General features: G+C 39.5%; 7 protein-coding genes across 8 annotated transcripts; all 7 read right to left on the bottom strand.

Annotated features, from left to right (window-relative positions):
- On the bottom strand, positions 1-2356 carry LOC132263950 (glucose dehydrogenase [FAD, quinone]-like). Its single transcript, XM_059763972.1, has 4 exons — positions 2285-2356; positions 1930-2097; positions 1733-1866; positions 1-1669 (listed from the first exon to the last, which is right to left on the bottom strand). The coding sequence occupies exons 2-4, from the start codon at positions 2081-2083 to the stop codon at positions 83-85; spliced, it is 1875 nt and encodes a 624-aa protein (XP_059619955.1). The 5' UTR covers positions 2084-2097; positions 2285-2356; the 3' UTR covers positions 1-82.
- Positions 2357-3362: 1006 nt separating this feature from the next.
- On the bottom strand, positions 3363-10325 carry LOC132263919 (glucose dehydrogenase [FAD, quinone]-like). 2 transcript variants are annotated; one of them, XM_059763935.1, is made up of 4 exons: positions 10239-10325; positions 9307-9498; positions 9109-9242; positions 3363-5083 (listed from the first exon to the last, which is right to left on the bottom strand). In XM_059763935.1, exons 2-4 carry the CDS (start codon positions 9458-9460, stop codon positions 3452-3454), a joined length of 1920 nt encoding a protein of 639 aa, XP_059619918.1. In that variant the 5' UTR covers positions 9461-9498; positions 10239-10325; the 3' UTR covers positions 3363-3451. The 2 variants fall into 2 exon arrangements, with proteins under 2 accessions (XP_059619918.1, XP_059619920.1); XM_059763937.1 differs by lacking the exon at positions 3363-5083 and adding an exon at positions 5234-6877.
- Positions 6860-9041, bottom strand: LOC132263920 (glucose dehydrogenase [FAD, quinone]-like). The gene has a single exon (XM_059763938.1). The coding sequence runs from the start codon at positions 8914-8916 to the stop codon at positions 7225-7227; it is 1692 nt and encodes a 563-aa protein (XP_059619921.1). The 5' UTR covers positions 8917-9041; the 3' UTR covers positions 6860-7224.
- Positions 10326-11018: 693 nt separating the features above from the next.
- Positions 11019-12966, bottom strand: LOC132263949 (glucose dehydrogenase [FAD, quinone]-like). Its single transcript, XM_059763970.1, has 4 exons — positions 12837-12966; positions 12649-12782; positions 11647-12587; positions 11019-11325 (listed from the first exon to the last, which is right to left on the bottom strand). The coding sequence occupies exons 1-4, from the start codon at positions 12964-12966 to the stop codon at positions 11019-11021; spliced, it is 1512 nt and encodes a 503-aa protein (XP_059619953.1).
- A 441-nt stretch (positions 12967-13407) lies between these two features.
- LOC132263948 (glucose dehydrogenase [FAD, quinone]-like) lies at positions 13408-15380 on the bottom strand. The gene is made up of 4 exons (XM_059763969.1): positions 15227-15380; positions 15039-15172; positions 13995-14976; positions 13408-13952 (listed from the first exon to the last, which is right to left on the bottom strand). Exons 1-4 carry the CDS (start codon positions 15378-15380, stop codon positions 13408-13410), a joined length of 1815 nt encoding a protein of 604 aa, XP_059619952.1.
- A 436-nt stretch (positions 15381-15816) lies between these two features.
- Positions 15817-17779, bottom strand: LOC132263947 (glucose dehydrogenase [FAD, quinone]-like). Its single transcript, XM_059763968.1, has 4 exons — positions 17635-17779; positions 17427-17577; positions 16179-17368; positions 15817-16103 (listed from the first exon to the last, which is right to left on the bottom strand). Exons 1-4 carry the CDS (start codon positions 17777-17779, stop codon positions 15817-15819), a joined length of 1773 nt encoding a protein of 590 aa, XP_059619951.1.
- A 343-nt stretch (positions 17780-18122) lies between these two features.
- LOC132263945 (glucose dehydrogenase [FAD, quinone]-like) lies at positions 18123-20104 on the bottom strand. The gene is made up of 4 exons (XM_059763967.1): positions 19957-20104; positions 19755-19888; positions 18923-19688; positions 18123-18313 (listed from the first exon to the last, which is right to left on the bottom strand). Exons 1-4 carry the CDS (start codon positions 20102-20104, stop codon positions 18123-18125), a joined length of 1239 nt encoding a protein of 412 aa, XP_059619950.1.
- Positions 20105-23918: the final 3814 nt, after the last annotated feature.

Below are 23918 nucleotides of genomic sequence, written 5' to 3'. Positions count from 1 at the left end.
GCTAAATGAAATGTTCTTCTCGGTTTTTGCACTCAAAAGATATTTATTTTGATAAGTTTGTGACAATTATCAAATGTTGTCTTTACAATTCTTCATGTTTTGCTCCCTTTAACCAGTCTTCCTTAATCAAGTCTGCTCCTTTTTCACCAATCATGATTGTCGGAGCGTTTGTATTGCCAGAAACAATGTTTGGCATAATACTAGCGTCAATTACCCGTAATCCTTTGACTCCTTTCACTCTCAATCTGGCATCAACGACAGCGTCTGGATCAGAGTCTGGACCCATCTTGGTCGTCCCGACAGGATGATAGAGAGTTGTACTCATGTGTCGAACGTAACATTCCCAATAATTATCGCTGCCACGTTTCTCTTTATTGCATTCACGCAGAGGTATTTTGACCAACTTTGCCTCATTGTTCTTGAAGGTTGGCGTGTCCAGCATTTTCAAGTACGTCTTCACACCGCGCACAAGTGTATCGACATCTTCTTGAGCATCGAGATAGTTGGCATTAATTCTAGGTTGGTATTCTGGTTCGGGTCCTCTTAGATCGACACTTCCTCTTGACTTGGGATTGAGAAGGACTGTGAAGACTGATATGAGTTCAGCTTTTTGACTAGCATTGTGCAGTGTCTCGATGATAGAATGATCATATCCCATGCTATCGAAGGCGAATCTGACTTCTGCTGCCTTCTTCTTGAAGGAGAAATGGTGATATTGAATATCGGGGAAAACACTGTCGTTCTTCGTGTTGACAAAGCCAACAGTGTCAATTGTGCCATGACTGGAGAGAGCGCCAATGTTGTGAATAAGATACATATAAACGGCCTCAGCGACAGCTTCTCTTGTCTTCTCGGCGGCACTCGATTTGTGGAACTTAAAGAAGAGTGGCACAATGACGTGATCTTGCAGATTATGGCCAACGGGCAAGTCTTTCACGACAGGAACTTGGTTATTTTGCAAATGATACTTCGGACCAATTCCCGACAGCATCAGGATCTGGGGAGTATTTATTGCTCCTGCTGACATGATCACTTCTTTCTTGGCTTTGGCGACAAGAATTTCCTGAGCAGCTAAATTCCATCTAACTCCACTCACATCGCCTTTATCGTCGAATTCTAAATTCAGAGCATAAGCATTTTTAACAATGTGAAGATTCGGACGATCCTTGGCAGGTATTAAGAATGCCTTGGCTGTACTGACTCTTCTGCCTCTTTGGATGGTTCCTTGCACCTGACCGAAGCCAATGTTTTCCTCACCAGTGAAATCTTTCACATGTTTGTAGCCCAAATCCTCTCCAGCCTCAATAAATATTTGCTTCAGTGGATCACCATCTGGGAATAATTCAACATTCATCGGTCCATCTGTTCCGTGAAATTTCCCACCATCGGCACTGGCGATGTCATCATTTTGATTCGCTTCGGATTTCTTGAAGTACTTCAGGACGTTTTTCCATCCCCATCCGGGATTTCCCTGTGCCTCCCATTGATCATAGTCTCGGCGATTGCCTCGCATGTAAATCATGGCATTGATGCCACTCGAGCCACCCAACATTCTTCCACGAGGCCAGAAACTACCCATTGGAATTGCTTTGCTGGCTTTTCTGCTCGGATCTGCTCGATAATTCCAATCGAAATTGGACTGCTGGAGGAAAAAGAATGTCCCAGGAATCTGAGAAGAGAATTTTGAATGTTTTAATGACATTTTAATGGACAGTTTGAAATTATCACTGACTTCAGACTCAACAGGAGGATCAATTCCTGCTTCTAGAAGCAGAATTTTCCACTCTGGATTTTCACTCAAGCGATTTGCCACGACAGAACCAGCTGATCCTGCTCCAATAATTATAAAGTCATATTCCTCAATTCCTGGAAGAAAGGAAGAAAGAAAGAGAGTAATTTATGGATAAGAAAACACTCACAAAGTTTCACCTTTCTCCAGAATAGTCGGTCCGTAATCTTGAGGCCACATTTCTGGAGGTGAAAGAGCACATTGAGAAGTGAGGAGAGTGTTGATAAGAAGGGCGATAAGTTGATTTGCCGGTCCCGCACTGTGGGTGGCACATGGCACAACGAGGGGATCCATACGTCACGGCCAATCTGCGAATTGAACGTGTTGAATGTACACGAGTATGTGTGATTTGTTTCACTCAGCGAAAATAGACAAGAACTGGAAAGTCCGAAACATGATTATTTTCTGTATGAACAATACATGCTTATTTGACTGTGAAACTGTTTGTCAATATTTGCAATTTTCTTTGCTGTTTTTTTTGTCAGGGAAACCAACCGGAATAGTGTTATTTCTTTTCTACTCTATTCACTTGTAACCTTGAAATTAAATTTGGATGGAGAGACTTGGAGAAAAGTCAACCGTTCTACTCTGAATCTCTTTGACTACTGACACTGAGAAAAGTCAGAAGTCAATTTGTGGTTCTCGCATACAGAAATAAAAACTACAATGATTTTTACAATCTTATCGTGTGTACTTCATGGAAGTAATCCCAGATATTAAGGAAATCATACTGCTGATTAGTTCAGAAATGTCGGCAGTTGCTTGAGAAGAATCTTGCAATTATTCATAAAATCAATTAGATAATTTATGTGAAACTTCTTATATATTTTAGTACATATTTGTACATTATGTGCACCCTATCAGGAAGTATCATTTTAAACTTGCAGATATTTCTATGAGTATTTGTATTCAATATCTCGCTGTGCTTCACACACTACAATTTATGGTGTTGGTTTGATGATTGATATGAATTGTGTTATCGAAATGTTGCAAATTCGGTGGTGTGAAAATCACCAGTTGCCTTTTAAAGATAATTAGACAATATTCTTGACTTGGACAGAACGCAATGAAATTATTAATTCACAGAATAGAAGCATATTTAAGCGTCTGAAGCACTAAAAATTCCTGATATTCAAATTTAGTGTCAACAATAGACGCTCAATTTCTCAAATTGATACACTTTCATTATTTGCAAAATACTTAGTGTTGAGTTTCACTTTTGATTAGCATTGGAAAACCTTCTCATCATAACACATACAAACCATTAAATCACGTTTTCTCTCTTTTGTATGCAACATAAACAGAGATTATGAGACTAACACATGACTTTCTGTCCAGAAATCCGGCTTTTCTGTCGAGTGTTTCTTTTCCTTCTTTTATTCTCTCTCTCTGAAAAGGGTGATAAATAGAAATGCTTTTTTGAGAAGTGTGATAAAAATAGATTCCTGCATAATAAATCACTTTATTTCCATAAACTCATTGGATTTTATAATGTTGCAGAGCTGATTTGTCTGCTTAAAGACTTGGTTTCCAATTAGAGTTATTTTCTTATTGAAATACTTACATATTCACGTTTAATTCTCAAGTAGTCAATGTAAAAATAATTATTTCAAAGGAATTATGATTTATTTCACGATCATTTTTGAAGCAAAATTTTTCCTTTTATAGTTCTTCGCCGACTTTGTCATCTTTGCTGTCTTTCTTACTCACGTCATCTTCATCTTTCTTATCAAACTTCTTCCACTCGTTCTTAATCATGTCTGCGCCCTTTTCGCCAATCATCACGGCTGCAGCATTAGTATTAGCACTGATGATCACCGGCATTATGCTGGCATCAACAACACGGAGTCCTTTCACGCCGTTCACCTTCAATTCGTCACTGACAACAGCGTCTGGATCGGATTTTGGGCCCATCTTGGACGTTCCCACGGGGTGGTAAATGGTTGTTCCCATGTGTCTAATGTAACACTCCCAATATTCATCACTGTCAAAATCCAGGAGCTCACAATTCTTCAGGTCGATCTTGAACAAATCAGGGTCGTGCATTTTGTAAGATTCTGTCTTCATGTACTCCTGAATGCGTCTAATTCCACGAATTGCCGTCTCCAGCTCACTCTTGCCGGCCATGTAGTTGGGGAAGATTTTGGGGTGATCGAATGGATCGGTGCTTCTGAGTTCAATCTTTCCCGGAACATCTTGCTTCAGCAGTGTCACCATGAGGCAGAGAATGTCGTATTTCTCATGAGCCTTCTCCATATATTTCTCAACCTCAGGCGTAAACTGCATTGCCTTCAGATATCCTTTCATTTGTGGTGCGATGCGACGGAAGTAGAGTGTGTGGAATTGAATATCAGGATATGGTAAAGAATTGTTGAGAGTATTGTAAAATCCAACGAGATTGAGCATTCCAACGCCGGAAAGTGAGCCTTTGTTGTGCATCACATAGGAATAAACCATGTCAGACATGTCCTGAATCGTGGTTGTGGCATTTCTGTTCTTGTGGAAGCCAATGTAAATGGGAATGGCAAAGTGATCTTGAAGATTCTTACCAACAGCCAAATCCTTTTTCACAGGGATTTTCATTTCGTCAAGATGCGCCTTCGGACCGATTCCGGAAAGCATCAACAATTGAGGAGTGTTAACAGTTCCTGCTGACATAATTGTTTCCCTCGTGGATTTGACATTGAATTTCTTATCCTTCAGACTCAATTCCACTCCTTCCACTTCATTCTTCTCATTCACATTGACTTTCGTCACGTGAGCATTTTTCACGATGTGCAAATTTGTTCGATTTGCCGCTTGGATGAGGAAACCCTTCGCTGGACTGCATCTTCGGCCATTGTCCAGATTGCCGAAGACATTTGCCCAGCCAATGTGTTGGTCAGCATTGATGTCCATGTGCTCGACTTCTCCCAACTCGAAAGCGCCCTCTTCCACGGCGATTTTCATCATTTCCACGGAATAGAAATAATCTATCTTCATGGGACCGCCTTTGGCGTGGTATTGACTGCCGGTCAACTCGAAGAGATGCTCGATTTTGTTGTCTTCAGATCGCTTGAAGTATCTAATGACATCTTGCCAATTCCACCCAACATTGCCCAATTCCTCCCACGTGTCGTAGTCCCTTTTGTTGCCGCGAATGTACAGGTTGGCATTGATGGATCCTGAACCACCCAAAAGCTTACCTCTTGGCCAATAGTGACTATTCTTGTAGCCCAATCCAGTGTTAGATTTCTCCGTGTAATATTGCCAATCTACTCTTGTTCTGAACAAAGCTAGTGGCATATTTGGGATCTGAGGAGGAGAAATATTACTTCTTATCTTCTTTGAAATCCATTACCTTTTTTGCTTCGTGAAGAAAAACAAAACGAGAAACAACACTTGACTTTATGACGATGAGGTGAATATTTTTTGAGATGAAAAGCAATTGCAAAGTTGTGTGAATTTATCAAGAAAGTGTTGAAAAAGATTTATTTGAAAGTTTACAAAACAAACTCCATTTTACAGCTCTTCGTGCTTAGTATCCTGCCAATCCTCCTTAATCATATCAGCTGCTTTCTCGCCAATCATAATCGTGGGAGCATTTGTGTTGCCGGACACGATTTCGGGCATAATGCTGGCGTCAACGACTCTCAATCCCTTTACACCCTTCACCTTGAGTCGGGGATCCACGACGGCGTCCTTGTCTGTGTCGGGGCCCATCTTGGCTGTGCCTGCCGGATGGTAGAGTGTTGTGACCATGTTCCTAGTGTAGCACTCCCAATATTGCTCAGAGGCGAATTCGAGTTTATCACACTCGGGAATGGGCAATTTGACGTAATCTCCCTCGTTTGCCTTGAAAGCCTCCGTGGGAACAAATTGATCGTGGTAAATTTTGATGCCTCTGATGAAAGTATCAACATCTTCCTTCTCCTCAAGATAACCAGAGTAAATCTTGGGTTTGTGTTCTGGTTCGTTGCTTCTCAAATCAATTTTGCCTCTGGACACTGGATTAAGAAGAGTCACCATGACCATGATGATGTCCTGATCTTTGTTTTCCTTCATCACTGTCTCAACGATTTGTGTTTCAAAGCCAATTGTGCTCAGCGTAAAGAGCAATTCGGGCGCGAGCTTTTTGAAGGAGAAATGATGATACTGAATATCCGGGAAAACACTGTCATTCTTCGTATTGACGAAACCCATTGTGTCAATTGTTCCGTGATTGGTGAGGAATCCAATTTTGTGCACCAAGAACATGTACATGGCGTCATTTATCTCTTCACGACTGATTTGAAGGGCATCAGATTTGTGGAATTTGAAGAACATCGGCACGATCGGGTGATCTTGCAAGTTTCTACCGACCTCGAGATTCTTCTTCACTGGAATCTTCATTTGCTGCAAGTGTTTCTCCGGTCCAATTCCCGAGAGCATCAGAATTTGGGGTGTGTTGATTGCTCCTGCAGACAAAATCACTTCCTTCTTGGCCTTTGCAATGAGTTCTTTCGTTCCATTGACATTCACCTTCACTCCGGTCACTTGCAATTTGTCATCCATTTGCAAGTCAATCACATGAGACCACTTGGCAATGTGCAGGTTTGGACGATTCTTGGCGGGATTGAGGAAAGCCTTAGCCGTGCTGAAGCGCTTTCCGTCGTTAACTGTTCCCTGGATGAAGGCAAATCCGAGATGTTCTTCGCCATTGACATCGCTGAGGAATTCATATCCCAATTCTTCTGCTGCTCCTGTGATGATGAACTTTAATGGTTCGGTACTGCTGAACAATTCAACCTTCAGCGGACCATCTCTAGCGTGGAATTTGCCTTCTTCACTCTCGGCAATAAGATCATCCTTATTGGCTTCGGATTTCTTAAAATACTCCAGCACATTTTTCCATCCCCAGCCAGTATTTCCGTTCTGTTCCCACTGATCATAATCCCGACGATTGCCCCGGATGTACACCATGGCATTGATAGAACTTGAGCCACCCAACATTCTGCCTCGGGGCCAGAAACTACCATTCTTAATGGACTTGCTGGCTTTATCGGACTTTTCGGCGCGGAAATCCCAATCGTAGGGCGAATGTTGCATGGAGAAAAAGAGGTTGGGGATCTAGAAGAGACAATGAAGCAATTATGTAGATTTAAAAGTCTCTTAAATCTTAGAAAAGTGAGTTAGGCTTGAAGTTAAGAATCACATGCAACATAAATGGGACTTTTGGGGATTGAATTAGAGCTTTTCAATTGGGGTTTTCTAGCAATTAAAGTATTGATTTTAGGTATTACTGTAATTGTACCATCATGACTCGCTTGGTTAGAGATTCTTTAGGACTACAAACTATCCCGTTAATATATAATACTTTGGTTTTATTATTGCCCAATATTATCCACATCCGTTAGTAAATTATAAATGAGATTTTGCGTAAAATATATCTGATCGTGCCACTTCCCAGCGAGATTCTACAGTTCTTGGCGATTGGCCAGAGATTCACGGGCAATCCAGTCTTCCTTAATAAGGTCCGATGCTTTCTCAGCAACCATTACAGTTGGTGCATTTGTGCTGCCGCTTGGGAGGCTCGGCATAATGCTGGCATCAGCCACTCTGAGACCCTTAACACCTCGGACATTCAGTCGAGGATCAACGACGGCATTTCGATCGGTGTCCGGACCCATCTTGGCCGTTCCAACGGTGTTGTACACCGTGGTGACCATTTGTCGACAGTAACAATCCCAGTATCTCTTCGTGCCATCGTTAATTCCGCACGTTAGAATGGGAATTTGCAGCTCCGTCACTTGATTTTGCAAGAATGCATTTGTCAGGAGGAATTTCTTCTGCATTTCAATGCCACGAACTAAAGTGTCCACATCTTCGCGCTTCTCGAGGTATTTGTGATTGATCATGAGCGGATCAAGTGGATTGGCCGTTTGCATTTTGAGTTTTCCCATTGATTTGGGCTGAAGATGAATGATCCACGCTATAAGGATGTCTCCTTGATCAATGGCAGACTCCAAGATGGAGTTAATTGTGTCCTCATAGCCCATTATTTCCAAAAACTTGGGGAATATCGCTTTATCTCCCATCTTAAAGAGATTGTATTGGAATTGAATGTCTGGAAAGCGATCCGTGATGTTCACTGTGTTGAAGAATCCTACGAAATCAAGGACGAAATTGTCGGAAATGTTTCTTTTAGTCAGATAGTGATAATAAGCTTCTATTTCTTCGGGTGTGAAATCGACTGCTTTCTTTTCTTGTTGCACTCCATGAGGACATATTGGCACTTCCTTCGGTGGTTGAGGAACATTCGGAATTGGAGTTTCAATAGGAGGTCCTCCTGTTCCGCCCATCTTTGGAATTTTCATGAATAATGGCACAGCAACTTGATCTTGGAGATTTCTTCCGACAGGCAAATCTGTCACCATTGGAATACTGAGTTTCTTCATGTATTTTTGAGGTCCAATGCCGGAAAGCATAAGGATTTGTGGAGTATTGATGACTCCTGCTGACAGGATAACCTCTTTCCTAGCGTTCACTGCCATTTCAGTCATCTTGTTGAATGTTACATAAACACCTGTTGCCGTGACTGTGAGAGGATCAATTCGTACTTTCGTCACGTGTGCATTTTTGATAACGTGCAGATTTGGTCGATCTCGCGCAGGAACGAGATATCCTCTCGCGGAACTGCACCGTGTGCCATTATCGAAAGTCGCAGATGCACTGCCGAATCCCAGATATTCATCACCATAAATATCCGGAATTATCCTGTGTCCCTGTTCAATGGCAGCCATCTGAAGGACATCTCGCATTGGATCACTGCTGCGGAAAGTGCCAATCTTCAGTGGACCTCCGCGTCCGTGATTTGTGGCGGCGATTGTATTGGGCAATTGTTCATTAATCATGTCTTCGGACTTCTTGAAGTACGGCAACACCGAATTCCATCCCCATCCGGTATTGCGATCCAATTCCCATCGATCGTAATCACGACTGTTTCCGCGCAGATGAAGCATGTGATTCAACCCACTTGTGCCACCGAGGAATTTCCCGCGTGACCACAGAATGCCATTCGGATGGCTCAAGCTGGACTTCTTGGACGGTGTCGTCCTAAAGTTCCAATCATGCACCGTGTTTTGCAGTGTGAATTGCATGCAAGACATCTTTTTATGTGTGTTTTATGTTTGCGCAAAGCCCCCAGAAAAAAGAAAGAGAGAAAAAAGAACATGCAAAAGGAGTGAAGACCAATTTTGCAAAAGGATATTAGCACAAGCGGTTAAAGCATATTTTGATAGCCAAAGGAATGTTAATGGGATGAGCAATTTGGAAAAAAAGTGTGTTAGATCAGATCTTACCTCAGATTCTATGGGTGGATCTCCTCCTGCCTCGAGGAGAAGGACTTTCCAGTTGGGATTCTCACTCAGGCGATTAGCAACAACTGATCCTGCAGATCCTGCGCCGACAACAATGAAGTCATACTCCTCAAAACCTATGCAGACAATTGAAAATCAATTTAATTTCCCGCAAACACTGCATTTCAGGCTTCTACTTGCCTTTCTCCAGTGCTGTCGGTCCGTAGTCCTTTGGCCACATTTCGGGTGGTGACAGGGCGCATTGCGAGGCGAGCAGGGTGTTGATTAGGAGGCCAATCAGTTGGTTTGCCGGTCCCACACTTTGGGCGGCGCATGGCAATGTATAAGTCTCCATCGCTGCCACTAATGAGATAAACCCACGAGCCGGCTAATCTGTTAATTGAGAAGTTAATGCCAATTTAATTTCACCCTTATAATATTTTTTTTTTACCCGACAACATTGTCGGGTTATCGCGAATCGCTGAGTACACGTCAGGCGTTGTGATGTGTAACCTACCCAAATATATGAAATGATAAGGTCAAATGGGATTTCAGTAAGCTGTCTTATCGTCTGGGCCATAAATATACCGTAGACTTTTCACTCAGATAAATAAACATTGCGTTTTTATTGGTCCACGTCGGAGTGGAAAATTGCTTCTGTAAAATTTCCCAATATTCTCATTTCTTTTTCCACCGGGTTGTGTAATCTTGATTGATTGGATCTGTTTTTATACACCATCATCAATTAATTGGGTGGCGCTGAATCGGGGACAAAACATCTTCAGCGTCAATTGGTTGATTTGCGAAGGTGTGGAAACGGATGTATAAACATTTCTTGAATCTTTCAGGTCTTGTCAAACATTTAATTAATATTAATAACGCATTGTTGCAAAAAACATTGTTATTTAACTCATCATTCCGTGTGTGACCTTATGATTTTCTCAATGACTTATGGTCGCAAATACGAGTTTCATCCACTCTCTGTTCAGTGGATTGAAAGCCAGTATTAAATTACTTTTCATTGCGAATCGCTAATTTTCTCACGCAAATACCACAACTCTCTCCTGATTAACTGCGGTTTTTTTCCTTTCTTTCTTTACTAAAACGTAGAGAAAATGTCAAAAGACACTCACCAAGAACTGTTCACTGAATTTCTTTTCAATTTGCGACCAAACCAAGAAATCAATCCGAATAACTCGACAGCACTTTCAACAGTGACTGACTCCCTCGGATATCGTGTGAATTTCTACTCATTGTACTATCTTATCAGTGTGTGGTGGAGAGAGCCGATTGGCACGGGACACACTTGAGGAGAGTACATATTTGGAATAATTCTCAAAAAAAATCTCCTTATCAGAGGATTTTTTTGCGCCTGAAGGAAAAAAACATTGTAGCTTAAAGTTCTACTTAATTGCGCTTACCTGAGAATCTTGCGGTCCTAGAACTCGACTCGCTGTGAAGTGTGCGAAGTTGGAATGCAAATAGAGTTGAGATGTGGCGCACAAAGTGGAATGATTATTTGCAGAATGACACAGAAAGTTAAGATAAAATTCAGACAACAATAAAGAAGATGCACCCGTGATTACTTGAAAGCCACTAATATTTATTCTAGGGATTATTTTAATTCTATTATGTTGTACTTTGATGCTCCACACGAGTTATCTTGCACTTCTGGATGCCTCAGAAGAACTGACTTTCACTTTATATCACCACGGGAGAAATTTCACCGGCCGGTTAGTCGATTAACCATTGAAACTGGTTTATCGGGTTATCATAGACTCATATATAGTATGTGTGAGATGCAGTGGTGAATCAACATTCTTACTATGTAAAACTTGTGTAGAATATGCTAATTGCCGCGTATAATAAGAGCCTTTGAAAACTAAGAATATCTTTATTGGACAAATTTCATTTCACCAATCTTCTTTGATGAAATCTGCACCTTTTTCCGCAACCATGATTGTTGGCGCATTTGTATTTCCACTAGGAATTATTGGCATTACACTTGCGTCAATGACTCGCAAGCCTTTAACGCCTTTGACTCGCAATCTGTAATCGACAACGGCGTCAGGATCAGAGTCAGGACCCATTTTGGCCGTCCCCACGGGATGAAAAACTGTCGTTATTGTGACACGACAATAACATTCCCAGTATTCGTCACTGTCAAAAGTCAATAAATCACATTCGGGAATTGGAATGATGAAAAGTTCAGCTTCGTGGCTTTTAAATGTGTTTGTCTTTAGAAATTTGAGATACAAACGAATTGCTTTAATAAAAGCCTCCACGTCAGAATACTCAGATAAGAACTTGGCAAATATTCTTGGTTTCTCTATCGGTTCGGCACTTCGCAGCAAAATTTCGCCCCGTGATTTTTCTTTCAAAAAAACTGGTGCTATTATAAGGACATGTGATGTTTTTGCTTCATCAGCAATAATTCGTGATATTTCTTGAGTATAGCCCAAGTGTTGAACAATGAAGAAAAACAGAGTGTCTTGTTGACCTTTGTGAAATAACAGTTGATAGAATTGAAAATCAGGAAACCTGGACAAAGGATCATGAACATTGACATATCCAATTGTTTGAATCGTTCCTGTTGTGGCCAAAGTTCCGGTGTGACGCATTAAATACTCGGCAAAACTTTCTAGAATTCCTGTAGGATTTACAGGAGTTGCCGTGGATCGATCAAGCTTCACTATTAGCGGAATCATCATATGATCCTGTAAGTTCTTTCCGACCTGGAGATTTCTGATCATTGGAATTCCCATTTCTTGAAGATGAGAAGCAGGTCCGATTCCTGATAACATGAGAATTTGCGGGGAATTTATGGCTCCAGCACTTAAGATCACTTCCTTATTCGCAAAAGCCTTCAATTCAGTTTGTCCTCGAAGTTTCATTGACACACCTGAAACGACTCCTCTATTATCAATCTCCAGTTTCGTAACATGCGCGTGCTTGACGATGTGTAAATTAGGACGATTCATGGCTGGAATCAAAAAAGCCTTCGCCGTGCTTTCTCGAACTCCTGATCTGATGGTTCCTTGCGAGAATGTGAATCCAATATGTTCATTTGCATTAATGTCTAAAATGAATTTGAATCCCATTTCTTGTGCTGATTCAATGAAGTCCTGATTAAATGTGTCGTTATTCTTGTACAGTTCGACGGACAATAAACCGTCCTTTGAGTGATAAAATCCTCCGAAAGCGTCAGCGATTTCCGGATTGTGATTTTGCTCGGATTTCTTGAAATATTCCAAGACGTTTGCGAATCCCCAAGTTGGATTTCCGAGCGCTTCCCAGTTATCGTAATCGTCTTCGTTTCCTCTCACATAAAGCATTCCGTTCATCGAACTCGATCCTCCCAACATCTTTCCTCTTGGCCAATAGCCAAGATTTACTCTATTGAAGTTCGGTTTCTCCGACAGTTCCATATAATATTGCCAGTCATATTGTGTCTTCATCAAAGTCAACATTAGTCCGGGTATCTGCAAAAGTCCAAGTATTTTGATTAATGGCCCATAAATCATGTTTTATACAAAAACCCACCGCTGACTCGATCGGAGGATCTCCTCCTGCTTCCAACAAGAGGATTTTCCATCGTGGATTTTCACTGAGACGATTGGCAAGAACACAACCAGCAGATCCCGCGCCAACGATAATGAAGTCATATTCCTCAAAACCTATTTAAAGACTTCATAAATTCCACACTTTTGATTTTCATCGACAATTCTTACCTTTTCTAATCGCAATATCTCCATAATCTCTGGGCCACGTTTCCGGAGACGAAAGAGAACATTGTGAAATGGTGAGATAATTGAAGAGAAGTGAAATGTATTGATTCACTGCTCCGGTACTTTGACCCATGCACGGCGAGGAAAAACAATCCATTTGTATTAAATTCAGATTTAAAAAATACACAGACGTGTAATTTCAGAGATGTTTATGCTCTGAAAGCAGAAATATGACTAAAAATTTTCCAAACTCTCCTCTGAATGTGCAAAAAGAATTTGATTTTGCTTATTTAGGAACCAGTTCGCGAATGTTGAACAGGTTTCCAGAATTTTATTATCCTTTTCTTTAAAACGCCACAACCACAGATCAATAATTTCCGAATTGTCGCATATATTGGAAGCATAAGAAAATAACCAAAAAACATGTATAAGAAGATGCAGTGATGAATCAACATTCTTACTATGTTAAACTTGTATGGAATATGTTAATGACCACGTTTAATAAGAGCCTTCAAGAGCCTAAAATATCTTTATTGAATAAATAAATTTAGTAAATTTTGTTTTCACTTCAACATTACCAATCTTCTTTGATGAAATCTGCACCTTTTTCCCCGATCATAATTGTTGGCGCATTTGTATTTGCACTAGGAATTATTGGCATTATGCTGGCATCAATTACTCTCAGTCCTGTAGTGCCTTTAACTCTTAGTGTGTGATCAACAACGGCGTCAGGATCAGAGTCAGGACCCATTTTTACTGTCCCAACTGGGTGAAAGACTGTCGTTACTATGACACGACAATAACATTCCCAATATTCGTCACTGTTAAAAGTCAATAAATCACATTCGGGAAGTGGAATGATGAAAAGTTCAGCTTCGTGGTTTTTAAATGTGTTTGTCTTAAGAAATTTGAGATAGAGACGAATTGCCTTAACAAAAGCTTTAACGTCAGAGTCTTCAGAAAAGTAGTTAGCAAAAATTCTTGGTTTCTCTGTCGGTTCGGCACTTCGCAGCAGAATTTCACCCCGTGATTTTTCTTTCAACATCGATGGAGACATTATAAGGACATGTGATGTCTTTGCTTCATCAGCAATAATTCGTGATATTTCTTGAGTAAAACCTAAATATTGAAAAATGAAGGAAAAAAGAATGTCTTGTTGACCTTTGTGAAATAACAGTTGATAGAATTGAAAATCAGGAAACCTGGACAAAGGATCATGAACATTGACATATCCAATTGTTTGAATCGTTCCTGTTGTGGCCAAAGTTCCGGTGTGACGTATTAAATACTCAGCAAAACTTTCCAGTGCTTCAGCACTATTAAGAGAAGTTGCCTTGGATTCATCGAGCTTCACTATTAACGGCACTATGGTATGATCTTGCAAGTTCTTTCCAACTTGAAGACTTTGAATGACTGGAATTCCCATTTCTTGAAGATGAGAAGCAGGTCCGATCCCAGAAAGCATTAGAATTTGTGGCGAATTAATGGCTCCGGCACTTAAGATCACTTCCTTCTTCGCAAAAGCCTTTAGTTTTTTCTTTCCTCGGAGTACCATTGACACACCTGAAACTTTTCCTCTATTTTCAATCTCGAGTTTCGTGACGTGCGCGTGTTTGACGATGTGCAAATTGGGACGATTCATGGCAGGACGCAAGAAGGCTGCGGCTGTGCTTTCTCGAACTCCTGATCTGATGGTTCCTTGCGAGAATGTGAATCCAATATGTTCATTTGCATTAATGTCTAAGATGAATTTGAATCCCATTTCTTGTGCTGATTCAATGAAGTCTTGATTAAATGTGTCGTTATTCTTGAATAGCTCGACGGATAATAAACCATCCTTTGAGTGATAATATCCTCCGAAAGCGTCAGCGATTTCCGGATTGTGATTTTGCTCGGATTTCTTGAAGTATTCCAAGACGTTTGCGAATCCCCACGTTGGATTTCCGAGTGCTTCCCAGTTATCGTAATCGTTTTCGTTTCCCCTCACATAAAGCATTCCGTTCATCGAACTCGATCCTCCCAACATCTTTCCTCTTGGCCAATAGCCAAAATTTACTCTAGTAAATCCTGGTTTCTGCGGTAGTTCCGTATAATACTCCCAGTCATATTGTGTCTTTGTTAGAGACACTGATAGTCCAATTATCTGCAAAAGTGTAAGTATTTTGATTACTTGCCTATTTAATCATGTTTTATATAAAAACCCACCGCTGACTCGATCGGAGGATCTCCTCCTGCTTCCAACAAGAGGATTTTCCATCGTGGATTTTCACTGAGACGATTGGCAAGAACACAACCAGCAGATCCCGCGCCAACGATAATGAAGTCATATTCCTCAAAACCTATTTGAAGTCTTCAAAAATTCCACACTTTTGATTTTCATCGACAATTCTTACCTTTTCTAATCGCAATATCTCCATAATCTCTGGGCCACGTTTCCGGAGACGAAAGAGAACATTGTGAAATGGTGAGATAATTGAAGAGAAGTGAAATGTATTGATTCACTGCTCCGGTACTTTGACCCATGCACGGCGAGGAAAAACAATCCATGTTTATGGTCTGAATGTTGAAATAGCACTAAAATTTTTCCAAACTCTCCTCTGAATGTGCAGAAAGAATTTGATTTAGCATATTTAGGAACCAGTTCGTGAGAATTGAACAGGTTTCCAGAATTTCGTCTTACTTTTCCTTAACACTTCACAACCACAGACGAATATTTTCCGAATTTCTCCATGTAATGAGAAAATTAGTTTTTTTTATCCACCACCGTTTATTTTTTGAATAAGAATGCATTTTAGAATATATTACACTCATATTTTGACACAGAACTCTCTAAGAATTTCTGTATAACTTATAGACATTTATCTTTCACTCTCGAGACGTAATATATTTTCCATGCGTTAAACTAGACATGCTGAAAACTTGTATATTTATTTCGTTGAATATATTATGCAATTTTTATCTTCTTTTGAATATTTATTGATTCTCATTGACCGGTGTAACCCCAAGAGCGTTTCACAAAGTCAGCTCCTTTTTCTCCGATCATGATTGTTGGCGCATTGGTGTTGCCTCTCGGAATTCTTGGCATTATGCTTGCGTCAATGACTCGCAGGCCTTTAACGCCTTTGACTCTTAGTGTGTGATCAACGACAGCGTTTGGATCTGAATCGGGGCCCATCTTAACAGTTCCCACTGGATGATAAAGGGTTGAGGTCATGTAACGACAATAACACTCCCAGTAAGAATCACTATCAAATACAAAATAATCGCACTCTGGAATTGATAAAGGAAATAATTTGGCCTCGTGGTTTTTAAATGTGGGTGTTTTGAGAAATTCCAAATATTTACGAATGGCTTTTATAAATGTTACAATATCAACAGTTTCTGATAAGTAATTCGGAACAATACGAGGATGTTCAGTTGCATTAGCGCTGCGAAGCAAAATTTCTCCTCTTGACTTTTCTGTTAAGAGAGTAACAGCTACAATAAGAATATTTGAATCTAGAATTTCCGGTGACACACTTTGGACAACAGAATCTTGATATCCCAAGAAGTTAAGCGCTGAAGCAATATCGGTCAGCTGTCCTCTCTGCAAATACATGTGATGGTATTGAATGTCAGGTTGGGTTACAATAGGATCATGAACATTAACATAAGCCCATGTTTCCATAGATCCAATGTTGGAAAACGGACCAGTGTGCTCTGTGAAATATTGCAAGAAACCCTGAAGAGTTTGGGTCATTGTTACTGGAATTGCTGTTGATTGGTCAAATTTGATAATAAGTGGTACGAAAGGATGATCTTGCAAATTTTTGCCAACTTGATGGTGTCGGATTACTGGAATTTCAAATTGTCGAAGATGAGAAGCAGGTCCGATTCCGGATAACATGAGAATTTGCGGGGAATTTATGGCTCCGGCACTTAAGATCACTTCCTTCTTCGCAAAAGCCTTTAACACTTTTTGTCCTCTGAGATTCATGCGTACTCCAGAAACTTCAGCTTTGTGATTAATTTCCAGGCCTAGCACTTGAGCGTGTTTAACAACGTGTAGGTTTGGTCGATTCTTTGCCGGACGTAAGAATGCAGCAGCTGTGCTGTCGCGCACACCTGCCTTTACAGTGCCTTGGCCAGTAGTTATTCCGATGCGCTTATCTGCATTTATGTCTGGTACATATTCATATCCCAGTTCTTTTGCCGCTTGGATCAGATAAGAATTGATAGGTTCGTCACTGTTGAAGTGTTCAACGTTTAATAATCCACTTTTGGAGTGATAATATCCTCCGAAAGCATCAGCAATCTCCGGATTTTGATTGCGTTCAGACTTCTTGAAGTATTGCAGCACATTCTTCCATCCCCATGATGGATTTCCAAGCTCTTCCCAGTGATTATAGTCATTCTCAATTCCTCTGACGTACATCATTGCATTCATCGAACTCGATCCTCCCAACATCTTTCCTCTTGGCCATAAACCCGATAGTTTGCTGTATTTTTCGGACGGTTCAATATAATACTTCCAGTCATAATCACTTTCTGCTAAAGTTATAGTAAGTCTTGGTATCTGTAAAATCAAGTCATCTTTTAGGGGTTTGCCATTATTGAAAGTACAGTCTTACCAATGATTCTACAGGAGGATCTCCTCCTGCTTCCAACAGGAGAATTTTCCATTGAGGATTTTCACTGAGACGATTAGCAAGAACACAACCAGCAGATCCGGCGCCAACGATAATGAAGTCATATTCATCAAATCCTGCGAAAATTTCACATAATTCCAAAGTAATTCACGGCCAAAGTTCTTTGAATTCACCTTCATCAATTGCAATATCTCCATAGTCTTTCGGCCATAATTCCGGGGGAAAACGCGGGGTTGTGAGAATATTTAAGAAAAGTGAAATGTACTGACTAACTGCTCCAGTACTAATGTTTGTGTATGGAGAACAGACACAATCCATAATGTTCTAATATTGACACTTTACTTAAAAATTATCACGATGCTTTGCCTTCTAATGTCAAAGCTAAACTGAAACTTCAATATTATTCTTTCTAGTCATATAAAGCATGAAAAATTTCTGCTTTATGACTTAATTTTGCATCTTTTATGTTTATATCCATCATTTATATAAAAAAAAATACAGACGCAATCTGTACATTTGACGTTATCTTTCTCTTTATTGCGCATTCAGGAAACCATACAAAAATACATTTCAACAATAAGTTTATCAGGCACATAAGAAGTAAAATACTTTTTATTCATCTGATTTTTTTTGTAATATCCCAAAAGAGACTTATGGTTCCTTATGTGAATTTCCAGTCTTGCTTGATAAAATCAGCTGCTTTTTCTCCGATCATGATTGTTGGCACATTTGTATTTCCTCTCGGAATTCTTGGCATTATGCTGGCATCAATAACTCTCAAACCTTTAACGCCTTTGACTCTAAGTCTGTAATCAACAACGGCGTCAGGATCAGAGTCAGGACCCATTTTTACTGTCCCGACAGGATGATAAACCGTTGTAATCGTATATCGGCAATAACATTCCCAATATTCGTCACTGTTGAATTGTAATTTATCGCATTCGCGAATCGGAAATGTTTTCAGCGTCGCTTCATTTGATTGAAATGTTTTTGTTGACAAGAATCTGAGATACAATCGAATAGCTTTTATGAAAGTTTGAAGGTCTGATTTTTCGGCTAAATAATTGGGAATTATTCGAGGTTTTAACGCTGGATTTGGACTTCGCAACAGAATTTCTCCTCTTGATTCTTGTGTTAAAAAGCATAATAATGGTATAACAATGTTTGAAGTTAGAATTTCATTTTTTCCATAATTGATAACATCTTCACTATATCCTAAAAGTCTCAAGAATTCAGTGACTCCGTTCACGTCACCTTTCTGGAAAAATACTTGATAAAATTGAAAGTTTGGGTACTTTGATAGAGGATTATCGACATTCAAATATCCTATGGCTGAGAGAGTTCCAATTGTTGCAAAATCTCCTCTACGTTCTGTCACATACAAGAAATAACTCTTTATCAGATCAATTTGGCTTACTGTTCTTGCACTGGATTCATTCAATTTGACTAAAAATGTTATACACGGATGATCCTGCAAGTTCTTCCCGACCTGAAGATTTTGAATGACTGGTATTCCCATTTCTTGGAGATGAGCGGCAGGTCCGATTCCGGATAACATGAGAATTTGCGGGGAATTTATTGCTCCGGCACTTAAGATCACTTCCTTCTTCGCAGAAGCCTTCAATTCAGTTTGACCTCGAAGTTTCATTGACACTCCTAAAACGACTCCTCTATTATCAATCTCTAGTTTCGTGACGTGCGCGTGCTTGACGATGTGCAAATTGGGACGATTCATGGCAGGAACCAAGAAAGCCTTCGCCGTGCTGTCTCTGACTCCCGATCTGAGGGTTCCTTGCGAGAATGTGAATCCAATGTGCTCATTTGCGTTAGGATCTAAGATGAATTTGAATCCCATTTCTTGTGCAGATTGTATGACGTCTTGATTAAATGTGTCGTTATTCTTGAATAGCTCGACGGATAATAAACCGTCCTTTGAGTGATAATATCCTCCGAAAGCGTCAGCGATTTCCGGATCGTGATTTGCCGCTGATTTCTTGAAATATTCCAAGACGTTTGCGAATCCCCAAGTTGGATTTCCGAGCGCTTCCCAATTATCGTAATCGTCTTCGTTTCCTCTCACATAAAGCATTCCGTTCATCGAACTCGATCCTCCCAACATCTTTCCTCTGGGCCAATAACCTGTGAGAATGCTATAATTTCGTGATTGATCTATATAGTATTCCCAATCGTATTTCGTTTTCACGAGTACTGGTTGAAATCCAGGTACCTGATGAAAAAACTTATACATTATCTATCTTGTTTTCAATTAATATTTTTATTAATAATTATTTACCATTGACTCTATTGGCGGATCTCCTCCTGCTTCGAGGAGAAGTATTTTCCAATTTGGGTTCTCGCTTAAGCGATTCGCAACAACTGATCCTGCAGATCCTGCACCAACAATGATAAAGTCGTACTCCTCGAAACCTGCGTGTTTACAATTCTGATTTATACACTTGCAATCACTTTAAACTTAAACAGATTATCACCTTTACGCATAGCAATATTTCCGTAATCGCGTGGCCAAGATTCTGGCGCCGAGAGTGAACATTGTGATAATGCGAGATATTTCATGAGGAGAGAGATGTATTGATTCGCAGGTCCTGTGCTCAGGTTTGGGCAGCTCGAAGTCAATTGTACCATTGTCTATGTACTTTTGCTTTTCAAATATATCCTTTTTTAATTTCTCACTTTACATATACACGAAAACCACATTAGACGCAATGTTATCTTTTTTCATCTTTACCGATTTAAAAAGTATCGTTAATATTTGCACAAACGAAAAGCATTGGATATCGATGTTCACTATGACACGATTTCAGTGTGACTGTGTTCTTTTAATGCAGACTGCTTATTTATAAACGAGCTCCGAATCTGAATAAGAAATGGTACATAAGAAGACCAAAAATTAGGTGTAACTAAGTTTGTATGTATATGTATTATGATGCGTGTTGATATGTTAAGGTTGAATGTTTTAAGAAAACATAGTTTTTTTTTTCTTTTTACACTTGTTCGCGGGAAAAGGAGCTAAATTAAACAAAACTGCATTTTTGGCATATATGTATTATGAAAAACTAACACGATTCGCACCTTCTGTCTATGATGAATTTTGTTTGCTATGAAGTTTCTGCTGCGATAGAATAAAGAAATGTGAAGAAAACCAGTTGTTATTGAGTTAATGCTCTACACAAACTTAGTAAGAGAGAAAATAATAAATAAGAAGAATATTAGCAAAATTTATTTCATTTGATTAAAATTCATTAGAATATTATTCAAATAAAGAATTAAATTATAGGTTGCAAAAGAGGAAAACAGAAAATTTCAAATGATAGTATTCAACCATGAAATAATTCCATCTTTAATCAAAATTTCCAATCTTCCTTGATAAAATCAGCTCCTTTTTCCCCGATCATTATTGTTGGCGCATTTGTATTTGCTCTCGGAATTCTTGGCATTACGCTTGCGTCAATTACTCTCAGTCCTGTAGTGCCTTTGACCCTTAATCTGTAATCAACAACGGCGTCAGGATCAGTGTCAGGACCCATTTTTACTGTGCCCACAGGATGATAAATTGTTATAATCGTGTATCGGCAATAGCATTCCCAATATTCATCGCTGTTGAATTGTAATTTATCACATTCGCGAATTGGAAATGTTCTCAGCTTCGCTTCATTTGATTGAAATGTTTTTGTCGATAAAATTCGGAGATACAATCGAATACCTTTTATGAAAGTTTGAAGGTCTGATTTTTCGGCTAAATAATTGGGAATTATTCGAGGTTTTAACGCTGGATTTGGACTTCGCAACAGAATTTCGCCCTTTGATAATGGCGTTAAGAGACTTAGTATTGGCAAAAGAATACTTGACGTTTGAACTTCCTGTCTTCCAAAATTTATAACACTGTCACCATATCCTAAAACTCTCATGACCCTAGTCATAGTGTCGATATCTCCTTTTTGGAAGAAAATATGTAGGTATTGAAAATTCGGATACTTTGAGAGGGGATCATCGACATTGACAAATCCCATTGTTGGAATACTTCCAATTGTAGCGAAATCTCCTCTTTGCTCAGTTAAATACGTCGAATAACTACTTATGACATCTGTTTGGGTTAAAGCTTCTGCTGTGGATTCATTGATTCTAACAAAAAATGCAATCCCGGGATGATCCTCCAGATTCTTTCCCACCTGATGATTTCTGATCACTGGAATTCTCATTTCCTTGAGATGAGAAGCAGGTCCGATTCCTGATAACATGAGAATTTGCGGAGAAGCTATGGCTCCGGCACTTAAGATCACTTCCTTCCGTGCAAAAGCCTTTAGTTTTCTCTTTCCTCGGAGTACCATTGACACTCCTGAAACTGTTCCTTGCTTAGCAATCTCGAGTTTCGTGACATGCGCGTATTTAACGATGTGCAAATTGGGACGATTCATGGCAGGACGCAAAAAGGCTGTGGCTGTGCTTTCTCTTTGTCCTGATCGAACAGTTCCTTGTGAGATTGTGAAACCAATGTGTTCATTGGCGTTAATGTCTAAGATAAATTTGTATCCCAATTCTTGAGCTGCTTGAATAATTACGTTGTTGATTGTCAGATTGCTCCTGAAGAGTTCCACAGACATTAATCCGTCTTTAGAATGATAAAATCCTCCGAATGCGTCAGCGATTTCCGGATCTTGATTTGCCTCTGATTTCTTGAAATATTCCAAGACGTTTTCAAATTCCCATGTCGGATTTCCGAGTCTCTTCCAATTGTCGTAATCGTCCGCATTTGCCCTTATATAGAGCATTCCATTCATTGAACTCGTTCCTCCAAGCATTTTTCCCCTTTGCCATGCGCCTGTGTGAATATTAATATCTTTCAATGGTTCTGCATAGTATATCCAATCGTATTCTGTTCTTCCCATTCCTGATTGAAGTCCTGGCACCTTGGTGAAAAAAATTGTTGTTAATATCAGTTTACTTTGTTGTGTGCTTATTACAAAATATTCTTACTCCTGCTTCAATAGGCGGATCTCCTCCTGCCTCGAGGAGAAGGATTTTCCAATTTGGGTTCTCACTTAAGCGATTCGCGACGACTGCTCCTGCAGATCCTGAGCCAACAACGATAAAGTCGTACTGCTCGAAACCTGTGATAACAATTCCAATTAAAATATTGTCTTCACTGAACACAAATTTTTACCTTTATGCAAAGCAATTTCTCCGTAATCTCGTGGCCAAGTATCTGGCGCCGAGAGTGAACATTGCGACAATGCGAGGTAATTGATGAGGAGAGAAATAATTTGATTCGCAGGACCTGTGCTCAGATTCGGACACGTCAAAGGAAATTGATCCATAGTGTATCAATTTGTTCTTCTTCTCTAAACAGACACGGAAAATTTGAACATAACTTTTCAATGTTGTTCAAATTTATTCACTAACAATTTATCAAATCACAGCGATGTTTTCACTTACACAATCGATAGTTGACTGACTTCAGTCCGACAAAACTACACATTTTTATTAAAAAAGAACTCGAATATGGTTATTGTACAAAGAAGTCAGAAAATACTACGCATCGTTGCATTTCTTTTATTTGATTGTGTCCATTAGAAATTAGAAATTAGAACGGACGAGTATTATTGGCATGATTAGCACAGCAATATGAATAATCAAATGTAATTAAATGTGACATTATGCTGTATAGTTCAGGAATGAAAATTAGAATAAAATGTCTCGGAAATCTTTCAATTTCCACATATTCAGCAAACATTTCTTATACTGAAATCCATCTGAAGAACATTTGTCAAACTCTTCGTAAACATGCTTGTGTTTTGCTGCGCATTTATTATGCAATAGATTATACAGTAAAAAAATTACACATATTTCATTTAATTAATTTGTGTATAAAGACGATATAATTATGCATGTATTTCAAAAGTAATTTCACTGTCGCATCTGTGAAATCCAATGAATATAGAAAGCAATTAATTAGTAGCAATTCATTAGATATTCATTCAAAAGTGAACAATTACCAAAAAAAAATCTGAATCCAAAATTTCACTTTCAGTGGAAAATTTTCCAGTCTTGCTTGATAAAATCAGCTCCTTTTTCCCCGATCATAATTGTTGGCGCATTTGTATTTGCTCTCGGAATTCTTGGCATTACGCTTGCGTCAATTACTCTCAGGCCTTCAACGCCTTTGACTCTAAGTGTGTGGTCGACAACGGCGTCAGGATCAGAATCAGGACCCATTTTTGCTGTCCCCACGGGATGATAAAGAGTGGTAACAGTATAACGACAATAACATTCCCAATATTCGTCGCTGTTGAATTCTAGTTTATCGCATTCGCGAATAGGAATTGTTCTCAACGTCGCTTCATTTAATTGAAATGTTTTTGTTGAAAAAAATCTGAGATACAATCGAATAGCTTTTATGAAAGCTTGCAGATCCGAGGATTCGGCTAAATAATTGGGAATT

The sequence above is a fragment of the Phlebotomus argentipes genome, unplaced genomic scaffold (genome assembly GCF_947086385.1).
Source record: "Phlebotomus argentipes unplaced genomic scaffold, Phlebotomus argentipes genome assembly contig_40, whole genome shotgun sequence".
In the NCBI taxonomy this organism is placed as follows: Eukaryota; Metazoa; Arthropoda; class Insecta; order Diptera; family Psychodidae; genus Phlebotomus; species Phlebotomus argentipes.
The sequence above is the reverse complement of the archived record's forward strand: the minus strand, read 5'-3'. Positions and strand labels throughout refer to the sequence as shown.